The sequence below is a fragment of the Pseudonaja textilis genome, chromosome 11 (assembly GCF_049901715.1).
Source record: "Pseudonaja textilis isolate UNSWEBS1 chromosome 11, rPseTex1.2, whole genome shotgun sequence".
In the NCBI taxonomy this organism is placed as follows: Eukaryota; Metazoa; Chordata; class Lepidosauria; order Squamata; family Elapidae; genus Pseudonaja; species Pseudonaja textilis.
This window is the reverse complement of record NC_142000.1, coordinates 20,034,416-20,050,506: the sequence shown is the minus strand read 5'-3', so window position 1 is coordinate 20,050,506 and position 16,091 is coordinate 20,034,416. Positions and strand designations below refer to the sequence as shown.

General features: G+C 44.0%; 1 protein-coding gene across 1 annotated transcript; it reads left to right on the top strand.

Annotated features, from left to right (window-relative positions):
• The first annotated feature begins 11,514 nt into the window (after nt 1-11,514).
• HSBP1 (heat shock factor binding protein 1) lies at nt 11,515-15,637 on the top strand. The gene is made up of 4 exons (XM_026714003.2): nt 11,515-11,676; nt 12,183-12,249; nt 13,477-13,596; nt 14,922-15,637. The coding sequence occupies exons 1-4, from the start codon at nt 11,632-11,634 to the stop codon at nt 14,930-14,932; spliced, it is 243 nt and encodes an 80-aa protein (XP_026569788.1). The 5' UTR covers nt 11,515-11,631; the 3' UTR covers nt 14,933-15,637.
• Nucleotides 15,638-16,091: the final 454 nt, after the last annotated feature.

Here is a 16,091-nt window from a genome sequence, read left to right as displayed (position 1 = left end):
ATCCTGGTTTTCAGATGTCCTACCCGGCCACCATTTTGGATCAGAAAGAGATCATACAAAGAAGCTTTGATAAAATTTAGCCTTCCTGGTGCTGGTTTGTAAAATGGCAGTGGACCCAATGATTAACTAAGCCCGGTTACTTAACTTTATTGAGCACTCCTGAGAATTAAAAAGGAAACAAAACAGATGGGTTGAATTACTGTAATTATTGTATCTCTTCCTTTGTGCAGAAGAAATTTCAGACTCCCGCTGTTTTGTAATGAAGCTGAAAGTTTCCGATTTCAGTGGAATCGATGGGGGAAGGTAGCATTTCAAACCGGGATCTCTGGACTGCCAAAAATCTTTCAGTGGAGCCTGGCCAAGATCAAGCTAGATTGGAACATTCAAGTTAACATAGGAAGATGTTCTTCAAGAGGTCACTTGGAGCTGATGGGAAGCTGATGGAGATAGAAGCTCACCATCTTGCTAAGTTCCCCCTCTGATGACAAGGACTTTGGAGATCTAAAGAGTTCCGCCCAAAGACACCAGGAACAGAAGGGCTACCAACAGGACATTGAGAAGGAGAAGGAAAATGCATTAAGATTGTTCTAATAAGATACAGAGTAGTTTTTAATATGAATGTAATCATAGCAAGACATGTATACTAAATATAAATATTTGCACACGATATATGTACCCATTCAACACACTGTATAATTGGAAGATGGATTTGTTGTAAAATAAAAGATGTTTCAAAAAAGAGAACGAGAAGAAGGAGAAGGAGGAGAGAAGGAGGAGGAAAAAGAGAAGGAGAAAAAGGAGAAGTAGGACAAGGAGAAGGAGATCAATCTAGTTTATATGTATTGTGTCGAGCAACCTGGAAGTGGGAAGAACTGGCTTTTTCATGGACTTCAAAATAAGATCATTGAAATCTGGGTATATGGACAACTGCATCATCTCTGGTGGAATTCTCCAGTCGTGGTTTCGTAAATACGACTTATCCTCCATTTTTTATCCTGCCCGCTCCATTGCATTCTTCTCTTTTGTTTCCAGATGTGTCCAAGAGGGAGGGCTGAATTAAAGGGATGTGGCAACCTGGGGGCCCTCTCTTCATCAACTTCCACCGCTGGTGGGCATGGAATCTCTCTTGAAATCCTGACAATGAAACAAAACGCCTCTTTCCTGAAAAACAGCCCATGAATCTGGTCAAGGACAAACTGAAAATCAGATAAGCCTTGGGGAAGGAAGGTCAAAATTTAATCCCCCCTCAGAAATCCCCAAAATCCTTCAAATCTCCCAGCTGGAAGTGGTTTCAGAGCCAAAAATATGTGTGTGTATTTCTGTTTCGTCCATCTGCCTGTCTGTCGCCATCTTCTGTTTGCAGGGACAATCTCTGTTTTTTCTCAACTGCAACAATTCTTCTTTTTCTCTATCTCCTTCTTGGGCAAGATGAGGGTTGCCAGCCTTCAGAAGAGTTGAGCTCTGACCTTGAGAAGGAAGTGGGCAGGGAGGCACCATTACTCAGCCTAGGAAAGTTTTTTTTTTAAAAAAGGCAGGAGAAAGAGCCTCCACACAGTTCTGCCTTGAAATTGTCCTCAAGGACAAGGTCTTCAGAGGCTTTCAAGACTCTGTTATGCACCCTATAATTTCTGGAATCTTGGCAGTCTCTGTTTCTTAACTTGGCCCCCGTTGAAGACCTGACCCAACAGAGTTTGGAAGGCAACCAAGCTTTTCTTTGGTCAATTATTTCTATATTGTTCATCTCATTTGAAGATATTCCGGTGCCCCGAAGTTTTGACAGATCAAATCAAGATAAAATAGGTTCCAAGCAGGGGTGGGATTCAAATTTCTTAACAACTGGTTTTGTGGGTGTGGCCTAATTTGTCGGTGTGATCTGGTGGCCATGTGACTGGGTGGGTGTGGCATGCTGACTGGGTGTGGCTTGGGGTCACGTGACTGGCTGGGCGCGGCTTTTATGTAAATATTGTAAATATTCATGTAAATATGGATTTTTTTTATTTAAAAAAAGAGCAACTTTTACCCCAAATCAGGCAAAGCAGGCAGGCAGATTGAGTTGCTTGCAGAATCACAGGTTCATTCGCAGATCTATCTTTCTGCCATCTGCTGCCTGAATCTGCACTGAAAAATAGAAGTTTCGGCCGTAAGGAAGGTTCAGCTCTGATTTCAGGCCACTTCTTTCCCCCCACCCCCAACCCACTGAATACCACCCCTGACTGGGCCTCAGGGAAGCCTTCTGGGCAAAGGCAAAGCAGTTCAACAGCGATTTAGATTAGCAGAAATCCGATGGTTTCCTGCTTTCTAGCTAATCTAAATCACTTGTAACAGTTGATCATCGGAACAGCTGATCGTCAAAATAAAAGGAAAAACAACAACTTATCAAAAATTAGGCGAACGACGCAAGCAAGTTGGATGGCACGCATGCAAGATAAGGAGTCACTGGGTAGGGCGGGGCGGATGGGGAGGGGCCGGGCCAGCCAGTGGCACGATTTACCGGTTCTTTGAACTGTGTAGAATCGTAACAACTGGTTCTATAGAACCAATCTGAAATGGTAGAATCCCACCCCTGGTTCCAAGACTGGGGGAAGTCCCTCATAACTTTGAATAGTTGCCAAGTGGCCGGTTGTAAGGCTAAAATGACCTGTAATCTCACAATGAATGCAGGTTTGACTTTGTTGTTTTTTGGGGGATGAGTGAGTAATAAAACTCACCCCTAGTTCTGCCATTGGCAGTGTGAAGCTATAGAGCTAACAAGGCCCCAGTAGCTTCTACTGGTTTTATTACTTCCCTGTTGAGCACAGCTGGGGGTTAGTAAACCAACATTTCCTATTAATTACTCCTTGAGTAGCCTTTCTAAATCCGTCTGATCCCTCTTTTGGTTCCCAGGGTGGGGAGAAGCTTCAGCGGGTTGAATCCATTGTTTTTGTCCCCTTTAATCTCGAACTGCAAGAAAAATCCAATTTTGCTGTGGACAAACATCACAGGAATCAAAGGGGAAGGAAACCACCCATTAAACCGATGGACAAATCATCATTTGTAATGAGCGACTGCTTCAAGCAAGGATGTAAGTAGGGTGGACATCTTTGACCAGTGGCCCTGAGTTTCATATGACCTCTAACCCTGCTTTTTCTTGGGAGAGGCCTCAGAGGTGCTCAAACTGCTGGAAAATGGTGTTTTTTCCCACCATCCCCGGCAGGAAATGCATGGAGACAGTGATGTAATCTAGGGTTCCTCTGGGGTGAGAAGCAAAGAAACACCTAGATTGGCAGAGAGAGAAAAAGTATAAAGTAGTTTTCTGTGCCATAAGCAAATGAGCATCTTTGTACTTTGGGATTTCTATTGAACATGAAGCCACTAGGATTTTTCCACAAATTTGCCAGGAGTCTTGAAAAAAATGTGGCTAAACTAACTTCCTTCTTTCCTCCCTCCCTCCCTTTCTTCCCCTCCTCCCTTCTTATTTCATTTAATTTCCTCCCTCCCTCCCATCCATCCTTATTTCATTTATTTTCCTTCCTTCCTTCCTTCCTTCCTTCCTTCCTTCCTTCCTTCCTTCCTTCCTTCCTTCCTTCCTTCCTTCTTATTTCAAATTCCTTCCTTCTCCTTATTTCATTTAATTTTCTTTCTTCTTATTTCAAATTCCTTCTCCTTATTTCATTTTCCTTCCTTCCTCTTATTTCAACTTCCTTTTCCTTATTTCATTTTCCTTCCTTCCTTCCTTCCTTCCTTCCTTCCTTCCTTCCTTCCTTCCTTCCTTCCTTCCTTTCTTCCTTCCTTCCTTCCTTCCTTCCTTCCTTCCTTCCTTCCTTCCTATTTCACCTTCCTTCCTTCCTATTTCACCTCCTTTCCTTCCTTCCTTCCTAAAAAAATTATGCCTTTGTGAGATTCCCCCCAAAAGCTCTCAATAACACATCATCTCAAATAATCCAATATTTCCAATCTATATCGCTAATCCTGCCCTCCACCCTGATGGATGGGAGAGGAGAGTCTTGATGAAAGCCCTTCCCCCCAAGAAAAACAGGGGTCTAAGACTAATCTGCTCCCTGCCCCCCCGACTCTCATCTCATTTATGCTCAACTATTTTTGGGGCGTTTGATGAGCACATTGGCTCCTTTTGTTTTATTCCTGCTTAGCAGATGGTGCAGACATACAAAAAATCTCGCTACAGGCTTCCTTGCAGATGAAGGAACAGCGTGAGTTCTCTGCTGCAACTTTTCTCCATGGGCCCGAAAGAAAGTATGTAGCTTTGAATGAGGACAATTCATTCTTAGTCCTGTTTTTGAAACAGGCCTTTTCATTGCTTGAGGGAACCCCGGTCTTCCTTAAAACATTGCTGAAAGTCCTCCATGAGAAAAATCCTAGGCAAGACCATTTTCCTGGATTTCACCTCAGACACTGTCCGGGTCACTTCACTGTCCTTGACCACTAGAGAGGGAGAGGTCCATGTCCAAGGAGGTCCCAAGATGAACCATATAGGAAGGTAATGAGACATGGGTGACCATCAGTTTCTCCCAATGTGATGACCCGGGGCGTGGCATAAAAGCAACAAAGTCACAAAAATAGGTAAAATCCCTTTAATTCCTCCAGCTTGGCCCCCAATGTCCAGTTATCTTCGGCTGGAGACAAGAAAAGTTGCCCAAGAACAGTCTTTAAAGGGAAGAAATTCAATCCGAACCCAAAGTATGTATTTCTAATTATAAATAGAAATCAACACAAACCACGCTGCAGCAATTAACAAGACAGGGCAGGATGAGGAATTGCAGATTTCAAAAGATAACGAAACACACAGTTGGGAGGATGCCAGAACCCAGATAAGACTTGACAAACAAAGATAATTCATGCTTTGCTTCCAGCAAGGTGCTGTACGCAAACACCCTTTTTAAATCCTGTTTTCCCAGCTGCACCTAATGAAGGGAATCAGGGCCCTTTACTTCCCTCTAACCCACATAACTCATGTTGCTCCCTTCTCCATTCCTCCCCATGTGCCCTAGGATGAACAGGGGGTGGGCCTGGGTCTTTCTCTGAAGGTTCAGCTGGACTGTGCCCTTCCCCAGTTTCCTCCACAGCCACCGGAGCCCCACTCCCATTCCCTGTCTGCTGCTCGACCTCCCCCTCGGAATCAGATTCCAACAGGGGCATGACACCCAAGAGCTTTTGTAATCATTCATCCATGCTCAAACATCAAAAGTATGATTGGTGAGTGGTGCAGTGGTCTAGAGGTGGAGGTCTCTCCTCCCAATTAGGAGGCTGTGAGTTCAATCTTAGGTAGAGGTAGATATTTCTCTCTCCGGGCACAATGAGAATATATCTGCTGACAAAACTCCACATTGGCAACAGGAAGAGCATCTGGCCAGTAAACACTCTACTAGCTCCATTCAGGTTGCCAGATTCTACCCCGTGAGGAAATATGGGGTTATTAAAAGAGGACGATGAGGATGATGATGATCAAAAATATCATTGGCCCTATGACTGAAATGTTCAGCACCAGGAAAATGAGGAAATTAAACTCAGACAGCAAATAGAGCTAAATTCAGGGTCCTTACTTACTTGACCTTTAGAGAGGCAGGGAGAAAGCCAGAGAATCAGATCTGCAGTGGGAACACAAGAACAAAATCCTATTACAAATATTAAGCATTGGGGACATAGTTCTTGGCAGGGCTAATTGCTGTCAGAGAAGGGAGACCAGAGATCCAGGCTTTAGAATTATCTTGACTCATCCCAAAGTCCTTTGACTTTGCAGTCCGCAGTTTTGAGAGACAGTCACTGAAATTCACTTTAAAATGCATTAATTCATCTGTCCCTCTAAATGTAAAAGAAATCTCATTTGGAGCAGACTTCCCGTTTTTAGAACGGTAAGAAATAGCATCAGCTACAGCCAAACTGTAGTTGAAGGGATTCACTTGTAAGTATTGGACAAAGATAGATAGATAGATAGATAGATAGATAGATAGATAGATAGAATGATAGATAGATAGATGATAGATAGATGATAGATAGATACATAGATCGATAGATCGATAGATAGATCGATAGATAGATCGATAGATAGATAGATAGATAGATAGATAGATAGATAGATAGATAGATAGATAGATGATAGATAGATAGATAGATAGATAGATAGATAGATAGATAGATATAGATAGATAGATAGATAGATAGATAGATAGATGATAGATAGATAGATAGATAGATAGATAGATAGATAGATAGATAGATAGATAGATAGATGATAGATAGATAGATAGATAGATAGATAGATAGATAGATAGATAGATAGATAGATAGATAGATAGATAGATAGATAGATAGATAGATAGATGATAGATAGATAGATGATAGACAGATAGATAGATAGATAGATAGATAGATAGATAGATAGATAGATAGATAGATAGATAGATAGATAATAGATAGATAGATAGATAGATAGATAGATGATAGATAGATAGATGAATAGATAGATAGATAGATAGATAGATAGATAGATAGATAGATAGATAGATAGATGATAGATGATGGAGAGGAATAGATTGTAGATAGACAAAGATAGATGAAGGGATGGAGGGAGATAGGATGGGAAGGGAGGGATAGGGAGATTGATCAATAGATCGATATACAGATCGATATACCGATAGAAAAGACCCGAACACGCCAAGACCTGCATACCTGTACCCATGAAAATCTACGGATAGATAGATAGATAGATAGATAGATAGATAGATAGATAGATAGATAGATAAATGGAGGGATAGATGATAGACAGAGATGAAGGGATGGAGGGATAGATAGACAGGTGATGGAGGAATGGAGGGATAAATAGGGATGAGAGATGAGGAGGGAGGGATAGATAGATAATAAGTAGATAGATAACACAACAACTTTTAACAGGCTGCCCATCTCAACTTGGTGATACCTTTGGCTAAAAGATACATAAAATCCCCTTTATTTTCTATACATCTCTTGCCAACATATAATTCCTCCTGCCACTTTCCAAACCGTACACATTTCCGAAGCCATTTATCAGATCTCCTCCCACTACACCCTTTCAAGCCGACCCCTTCAGCATCTTTTGTGCACGTATGCGTGCAAGCGGCTCCACGCCAACCCCCGTCACACCTTTGTGGTGGAAAAGAACCTTGTGACCGACTTCGGAGGGCTCTTCCCCGGCCCCAGACAGGGTGGGGGCGGGAATCATCTGGAAGAACTGGCTTGAGACATTTAATTAGTCGGCCGTCGTGTTCTACATTCTGCTCGATGTCATTAAGCATGAGAAAAACTTTCTCCGCTCCAATAACTTTTCATGACATCCCCTAACCTTGCCATCCATCACTGGGGGGTGGGGGGGCGGGGGGGGGGGAGAGGGAGGATGGAGACAAGGCTGTAACGAAGCAAGTCGGATTTCGATGTTCGTTAGTTTTTTAGCCCAGCAGGCCTAAAACGAAAATCCAGACACTTGCTTTCCAAACACATTATCCGTAGGGCAAACCGGCTGTTTCCCGGTCTGTTACACTCAGCCAATTAATTATTTTTGGCTTTCGTCAAATTGTTTTTGGCTTTCATCCAACCTTCTGCCCCAACCCCCCCCTCTCTCTCCCTTATTCCCCCTTTTTTTCTCATTTTGAGGCTATATATTTGCTAAAGACCCATGTCTAGATTGCTGGGAGTTGTTGATTCACAATGATATCCCGTTGGTTAATGTTCTCCCAACCATTTGATCTTTGTGTGAAAGTTTGCCCCGAACAAATCTGGGTCTCCAGGCATGGAGTTATGCTCCCTATCTTTCTAACCATTAACCCACCAACATGGACAGGGCAAGCCACTTGTATAGGAAGAGCATACCGACCCAACTCTCTTCTAGCACTGATGATGTTCCCTAGTTGGGTCGTGAAATGTCCCAACAACAAGCTCAAATAGGAAACAACCAAGCTCAAAGAGCACCAAGGACTCCACAGCCGCCCTCCTCCTCCTCCTCCTCCTCCTCCTCCTTCTCCCCCCTTCTAGCACTGATGATGTTTCTTAGTTGGGTTGTGAAATGTCCCAACAACAAGCTCAAACAGGAAACAACCAAGCTCAAAGAGCACCAAGGACTCCACAGCCGCCCTCCTCCTCCTCCTCCTCCTCCTCCTCCTCCCCCACTTCTAGCACTGATGATGTTTCTTAGTTGGGTTGTGAAATGTCCCAACAACAAGCTCAAACAGGAAACAACCAAGCTCAAAGAGCACCAAGGACTCCACAGCCACCCTCCTCCTCCTCCCCTCCTTCTAGCACTGATGATGTTCCCTAGTTGAGTCGTGAAATGTCTGCAAGGAAACAACCAAGTTCAGAGAGCACCAAGGACTCCACAGCCGTCCTCCTCCTCCTCCTCCTCCTCCTCCTCCTTTCTAGCACTGATAATTGGGTCATGAAACATCTGCAAGGAAACAATAGAGAGTACCAAGGACCCCACAATGCAGGAAAGTGTGAAAACAAGTGTGCTTTACTGTGCCAATGCAACTGACTTTGGTGGAGTGGGGGAGAGGAGCGGGAAGTGGAATGAACCCCCTTTGGCCCTAAGACTCCTCAAGGCACTGCTTGCTTGGGAAGAGGAGAGCCGTCCCGCGTGAGATATTCTTGGACGTGGGTCTGAGCTAGATGAGAAACCCTCGCCTCACTTTGACTTAAATGTCCGAGAGAAAGCTAAAGCGGCTCTCCATCCTCTGATCCTCCCACAAGGATCCAGGAGAGAGGAATCTCGCAGATCCCTCAGAGAGTAGTTCCAAAAGAACAGATCCCTTGGCTACGAGTCTTCCTTTGAGGAAAATTGTGCCAGTGCTGTGAGCCAGTCGTGGGATTCAAAAATTTTTTACTACCAGTTCTGTGGGTGTGGCTTGGGGTGGGCATGGCTTGGTGGGCATGCCAGGGGAAGGATACTGCAAAATCCCCCCACCCCCACTAACCTGCCTTTCAGCTCCGTTCTCCTGTGCAGGACAAGCAAAGGAGACCCAGCCGACCAGCTGGGACTCCATGGGAGGCAGGGAAGAGATGGGGTTGGCGGGACCAGTCAGAGGTGAGATTTGCCACTTCTCCGAACTACTCAAAATTTCTGCCACCGGTTCTCTCGAACTGGTCAGAACCTGCTGAATACCCACCTCTGCAGTGGGCCTCATTCTTACAGGACTGGCACGCATCGGCGCCCTAGCAGTGCTTCCCCAGGCCAACACATTGATGAAACCTGTTGTGGGACCCCTCAGCTTGTATTTCTTCAGGAAGCCCTTTGACTCACAACCCAAGTCCAAAGACTTCCAAGTCTCTGGCAGCTGCAGCACCTTTTAGCCAATTAACGAAACAAGAAATGAATTATTTAATGTCATGTCAGCCCAAGTTAATTCCTTCTCGCATAGATAGATATGTATTTTTTTTTAAAAAAAAACAGGGAGTAACATGGAGCAGACAGAGGAGGGGTTTTTTTCCCCCCTTTCTGGTTTGTGACATTGTAGGATGCTTGGAAGTCATGCATATGGATGACGTGCCTTGCTGAAATCCTTTAAAAAGAAAAGAAGAGGGCAGAGCTAGATGGCATTTGAAAGAACTTGTGTGTGAATATATTAGCCAGTGAGCCAACACAAGTGTGTGTGTGTGTGTGCTTGTTTCTTTATCATCTTATGCAGAGCTCTAGCTGCTTGGGAAGTGATAATATAACATTTGCAGAGTGCAGTTAATGACCATTTTCTATCTGCAATTCTTAAGAAACAAACACCTGTTATAAAAAATCTTTGCTCCGATATCTTGGTTTAGCACAGAGTAAATGAAACCATTCCAAGAGCATGCTAAACTTAAGTTAGAAAAGGACTGGCTTCACGCTTTCTCAAAGTCATGTTTTTCGTGACCAGGGTTTAACGAATAAATCATGTTTGGCTTGGTTCACCCATGCTTGTCCAAAATTCAAGGCGTTCAGCATCACAAACCCCAAGCCAGATTGAAAGAGTCCGCTGTAGCTTTGCAGGGTGAAGCGGGTGGCATATAAATCTAACAACAGAGCAACATAAAATAACAACAACATAAAATAGAATTAAATTAAAACATGGGGACAAGCTAGGATGCATTTGGCACTTCAATGGAAAACATACGATATTTGTCACTGTCTGAGTCTGCATAGACTATTATTCCAGTGAGGTTTTTTTTATGTGAGTTTGGACCATTCCCCAAATTTGAACAGGATGCAAAGTTTGATCATTTATTTATCCGGTTTATTATTTCCAAGATGGTATCACGGAGAAACAATGCGTACAATAAAGTCTTAAAACAAGGAATGTTTTCTTTGGGCAAAACATCAGCCAAAGGAAATGGAAGTAACCACATTTTACAAAAAGGAAACAAAAAGTTACCACATTTTAACAGTTTACTTTTTTAGCACAGTAAATATTGACACATACAATATTTTGTAGGGTCCTTTGTAATTTTTAAAAGTGGGAAGGGTTGCAGAGAGAAAAAAGTTTAAGAAACAATATATTCAGAGTAGTTTTATGCCAGTCCCCGCATAATCTTTCCCCCAAATTCTTCCATTGCAATTGTTTATTTTTGCGCCCATATTTGTCCTCAAAATATACAACAGAACGATGTGTTTAAACTTTGTGTGGTCTAATCTAATAAACATGGACTGCTTTCAAACATCAAAGTTTATTAGTTGAGCTTGAATGTGTCCCTTAGTTTGGAACTAACTACATTATTGGCTCCACACAAACATATTAATCCTCCTGATTTTCATGCAGCTAGAACTATATTGCTCAATATTTATTCTGCATTTTATGTTTATATACACATACATTTGTATGTATATAAAAATCTAATAGACATACACAGATAAGCAGAGTCGAATGCCTTTTTATATTTAAATTTATTGCCAAACTAGTTCAACCAGGAAATCTTTTTCATATATAAAATTGCTCAAGGTGGGGTTACAGATTGGAAAGGAAAAGGCTGTGGACTACAATACCCATGATCCCATCCTCTTTCCATGTGGACTGAGATTGATGGGAACTGTAGTAGTCCAAAACAAGTGGAACTCAGGGACAACAGCCCCCCTCCCCTCCCCCAATCCTCTTGGCAGAGCATCATGGTCATTGTAGTCCAATATCCCTTCCTTTGCAAGTGTGATGGGAGGGAAAAGCCCTCTTCATGCACTGTGCCCAAAGGAAAACTGCATTTCCCAGAATGCTCCTGCAACTGTCTAGCCACGTGACAGCACTGCTGATTGGCCAAAGTACTCCCAGTCGAACTACTGGATAGGAAACTTCCGGCCTCTGGACCAGTGCAATAGAGACGGCAAAGGGCTAGAGCGCCCCCATCGCTTGGTTCGAGGAGGAACCCCTCGCTGGGACTACAATTCACATCATCCCCAGAGACACAGCGGTACAGGGTTCGGGTCCTTATGTTTTCCCGACCCACCGGTCAGTGAAGAAAGCTTAAAAGGCCCGCTAGTGTCCCGACCGAGGAAATCACTTCATTCCCCACAATGCAACTCTCGCGCCTAGGTCTCGCGAGACTCGCGCGAGAGCCCCGCGGTTGGGCCGGTGTTCTCGTGGAGGAAGCCAGAAGCGCCTGGGAGTCGGGCCTGGACGGGTGACCGGGAGCCGGACGCAGCCGCAGCGGATCGACATGGCGGAGACGGATCCCAAGACCGTGCAGGACCTCACGGCTGTGGTGAGCGTCCTCGGCTGGGGGCGGAGAAGCGGGTCGCCGGGGAGCCTGACGGGCGGGGGGGGTGAGGGAGGAGTTGCCATGGAGACGGGAGAGGGCGGTGGTGGCGTTGCTAGGGAACTGGGCGCGGCCGTTGGGGTCGCCCTGGATACGACGGAAGGCTGCGGGCTCGGTTGCCGTGGAAACGGAGGGGGGGATGCTGAAGAGCGTTTCCATTTAGCCTTCATACGACCAACTCGGGTTAAGAGCATTCCCGGGTTGGGAGAATGTGGCCCTTGCCTTCCTCCAAGGTTGTCCTTCGCCTGGGAGGGGACTTCGAGGTGGCCTTTATTTTTATTTATTTTTTGCCCCAGAGTTTGGGCCAGGCCTCCTGCTGCTTGCAAGGGAAGCCACTGGGAACACTTAGACCCACTTGCATTTTGTAATATATATGTGTGTGTGTGTGTGTGTGAAGAAGGTACTTTCTTGCTTAAAAACCAAATTATTATTATTTTCCCTACTCCCATCAGGTGCAGACCCTCCTGCAGCAAATGCAGGACAAGTTCCAGATCATGTCGGACCAAATCATCGGCAGGAATATCCTTTTGAGCGTGGAAATCAGAGGAAGACCCCCCAAGACCAGGAAGATTTTCGCCACGTGGTTTCCTTGGGCCAGACAACCCCCCCCCCCCTCATGTGTGTGTGGGGGGGGGGGGGGGAGAGACCCCTCTGAAGAAAAGCCGCATCGCCCTGTGGCAGTTGCATGGGAATAATATGATGCTTGTGCCCTTGTTTCATTCTGCCTCTCTTTTAAAAAACGTCCTCTCCGGTGTCAGGAGAGGATGTAAAGCCAGGGTCCCCGACTGCACTTTCCAAAGGTGCTGCCCAAAGTTTGTACAACTTTAGCAGTCAGTATGCAAATGTTGGACGTGGAGATTCTCAGTCCTCCAGGTCACGGTTGTTCCAAACGTCTTTTTTTTTTCCAAGAGGCAACTGGACTTTCTGATTTTTCTTTGAAGACATTTCGCTTCTCATCCAAGAAGCTTCTTCAGCTCTGGCTGGATAGTGTGGAATGGAAGGATTGATGCTCCTCTCCGACAGCTGATCATTTGCATCCTTTTAGAGGGTCGTTGAGGCCACCTGGAAGTTTACCTGTGTCCTCGAAGTCACCAGAGTGATGTAATGGAAGTATAAATCCTTCTGTTCCACACCATCCAGTCGGAGCTGAGAAAACTTCTTGGATGAGAAGCGAAATGAAATGTCTTCGAAGCAAAACCAGAAAGTCCAGTTGCCTCTTGAGGGCAAAAAAAGCATCTTTGGGACAAATGTTGGACACTTTCTCCCTTTAAATAATGTACATATATCAAAGAATCTTGCTATGTATGTAGAGGTGCTCCTTGCTTAACAATTGCAAATCTGTCATTAAGCAGGGTGCTCATTAAAAGTGTAAGGTCACGACCACACTGACTTTCAGTGTCACTCCTGCTTGTGGTTGTTAAGCAGATCACTGCGTGTCATTAAGCACAATGCCGTGTGGCTTGTGACTTCGTTCTGGGTTCCCCGTTGGCTCTCTAAAATGGCAATCGCGTGTTTGGGAAGGCGGATGCCGTGATCTAGAGTTGAAAGGGGGTTGCATTTCTCTAGTCCAAGGGTCTTCAAACTTGGCAAGTTTAAGACTTGTGGACTTCAACTCCCAAAATTCCTCAGCTAACATGACTGGAGGAGGAATTCTGGGCGTTGAAGTCCACGTCTCAAAGCTGTGAAGTTTGAAGACCCCCCCCCCCTCCCTGGTCTAGGTGGGATTTTTACTTAACTCGGGTTCACTTGATGACATGAGCTGCCGCATTGACGACCTGGAGAAGAACATTGCAGATCTCATGACCCAGGCCGGAGTGGAGGAGCTGGAAGGAGGAGAAAGCAAAGCGGCCCCCACCAAGACTTCAAGTGAGCTTGATTCTGAAATAGCACTAGCACTTAGACTTATATGGCGCTTCTCAGTGTTTTACAGTCCCCTCTAGGCAGTTTTTACAGAGTCAGCGATGTTGCCCCCAACAATCTGGGTCCTCATTTTACCCACCTCGGAAGGATAGAAGGCTGAATAAACTGAGCTGGTGAGGATCAAACTGCTGGCAGTGGGCAGAGTTAGTCTGCAATACTTCATTCTACTGCACCACCACGGCTCTTTATTAATAATAGCACTTAGACTTACATACCGCTTCTCAGTGTTTTACAGCCCCCTCTAAGCAGTTTACAGAGTCAGCAGTGTTGCCCCCAACCATCTGGGTCCTCATTTTACCGACCTTGGAAGGACGGAAGGACGAGTCAACCTTTGATGACTCACAAATGACTCGATGTTCCTGCAGATTAAATGGGGGTGAGATGACTGAGATGGCTCTCAGAGGCTGGATTGGGATTACCAATCTTTGAAATTACTTTTCACCTACTTTTATAATTTATAATAAGCTGCCTGGACTCCCCTTGTAGGGGAGATGGGCAGCCCAGAAATTTAATAAATAAATAGGCTCTCAGCCTGCATGTGATAGAAGAAATAGCCCTCAACTTAACTGGTAAGTTATGACCAGGGGTCCCCAAACTTGGCAACTTTAAGGCTTGTGGACTTCAACTCCCAGAATTCTCCAGCCAGCTATGCTAGAGAATTCTTCGGCCATCTATCCACAGCCAACAGCTATGCTGGCTGGAGAATTCTAGAAGTTGAAGTGCACAAGTCTTAAAGTTGCCAAGTTTGGAGACCTCTGGTTATGACAGACATAACTCCGTCCCTCAAAGCTACTTGCAACCTGGTTTCAAACTTACGAAGTTGGCCTCTCCTCTCCTGTGGCCAAATGACTGACTACATTTTGGATACTCAACTATTGACCCTCATTTATGGCCGTTTGCATCACCTTGCAATGGGTTCATTTAAGGGCAGTGGCATTCGCTTAGCAACCATTGCAGAAAAGATTGTAATGACACATCCGGTCAGGACATAAGTTTCCAAGCCAGCCTCAATTACACTCATAAATCAAGGGATTTCTTATTTGTTTTATTTGCTTATAAGAGGGGGGGAAAAATAGAGTTGTACACACTTAAAAATGAACGTAAATTGGTCTAGTAATGTCAAGTACTCCCTGAGTTTTTAAAATGCCTGAATGAGGTAAGTATATCTTTTTAGGACTGTACAGAATGCAACCTTTTAAAATTTCACTTAGGAATGTGACTGGTTTTTCTTCTGACAATCTTTACTAATTGTTCTACCTTTCTTTCAACAGCCTGCCAATAATTTATGATGGCTACAGAAAAGGGACATTTTTACAAGCCTACACTGGTTTCCAGACACCATTTTTTTTTTGGTTTTATTTTATTTTTCCAACGACTAGTGTGTAAAAGCAATTTTCTACTGCTGTAGAACTTGTGTTCTTAATGTACCTTGTATAACTAGATTTGGAACCATTTCTATTCTGACTTCTTATGCATTGTGAGTTTCACATACTTTTTGGAATTGACACGTTCTATACTAATTTCAATTATTAAAACAATTTGATAGCTTGTCGGGTCAGCTACAATGTTAACGCTATACAAGTGGACTTTTGTGAATTTGGATGTAAAAAAATGCTTCCTTTTCTTGGTTCCTTTTTTGTAATTCCCTTTACTTAATGGGTTGAAAGTGTTGTGCTTTCTGTCTGCCTATTTTGTGCACAAGGATGAAAATGTGTTGTGAGTCACCTACAGATCTTTTACTCTATTAGTAATAAGTTTAAAGTAGGAAACAATCCATTTTGGATCCCTTGAGCTGTAACTTCTTCATTTTCAGTTATCGATTTGAGGAAGTTGATGATTGAAAAATTTAACAGTTAATCATTTTAAAATAAACTGTCAATAATATTGGCCTGGTAACAGGATTTTGTTATTGGGTGGGTACACCTTATAGTTCTAAGTATGAAGACCAGTTCCTTGGATTTATAATAAAATGCACATTTATTTTCAAGGATGACCAATAGAACTCTGTCCAGTGCCAGTTGCCCTTTACATCTTGGTAGTTGCAAAATGGCTGCTTAGGTCCATCCAATATTGAAGCTGTTTCAATGCCCGAAATGCGATTTTATAAAATCACGGCTGAAAATGCACTTTTGGTTCTACAAGTGTCCAAACAAAATCTCCCTCTGATGGATTTAGAAATCGCTGCCGAAGAAGTCCAGAGTTTGATGGAATTGTGATAAGTGCGCAGCAATCGAGGTCGATCCGCTGGGGTTGCAACTCCAAACCTCAGGAAGATGTATAATTTCAGCCCAAACATGGACAATGGTTGTAAACCTGCTAAAGTTCTCTCTCAAGTTACCCTGTGCGGCCTTCTTGCAGAAAAGTCCGCGCTTGGGGTGCTAAACTGTTGAGGACATGAGCGGATTAGAGCATTATTGCCTAGCTCCTAAAGCTGCAGAGTA

What these genes read in the sequence shown, in the direction of transcription:
- HSBP1 (XM_026714003.2), top strand. Translation starts at nt 11,632, where the DNA reads ATGGCGGAGACGGATCCCAAGACCGTGCAGGACCTCACGGCTGTG. An exon ending in TGCAGGACCTCACGGCTGTG is followed by an intron (nt 11,677 to 12,182) that starts GTGAGCGTCCTC and finishes TACTCCCATCAG; the next exon opens with GTGCAGACCCTCCTGCAGCA. An exon ending in GGACCAAATCATCGGCAGGA is followed by an intron (nt 12,250 to 13,476) that starts ATATCCTTTTGA and finishes ACTCGGGTTCAC; the next exon opens with TTGATGACATGAGCTGCCGC.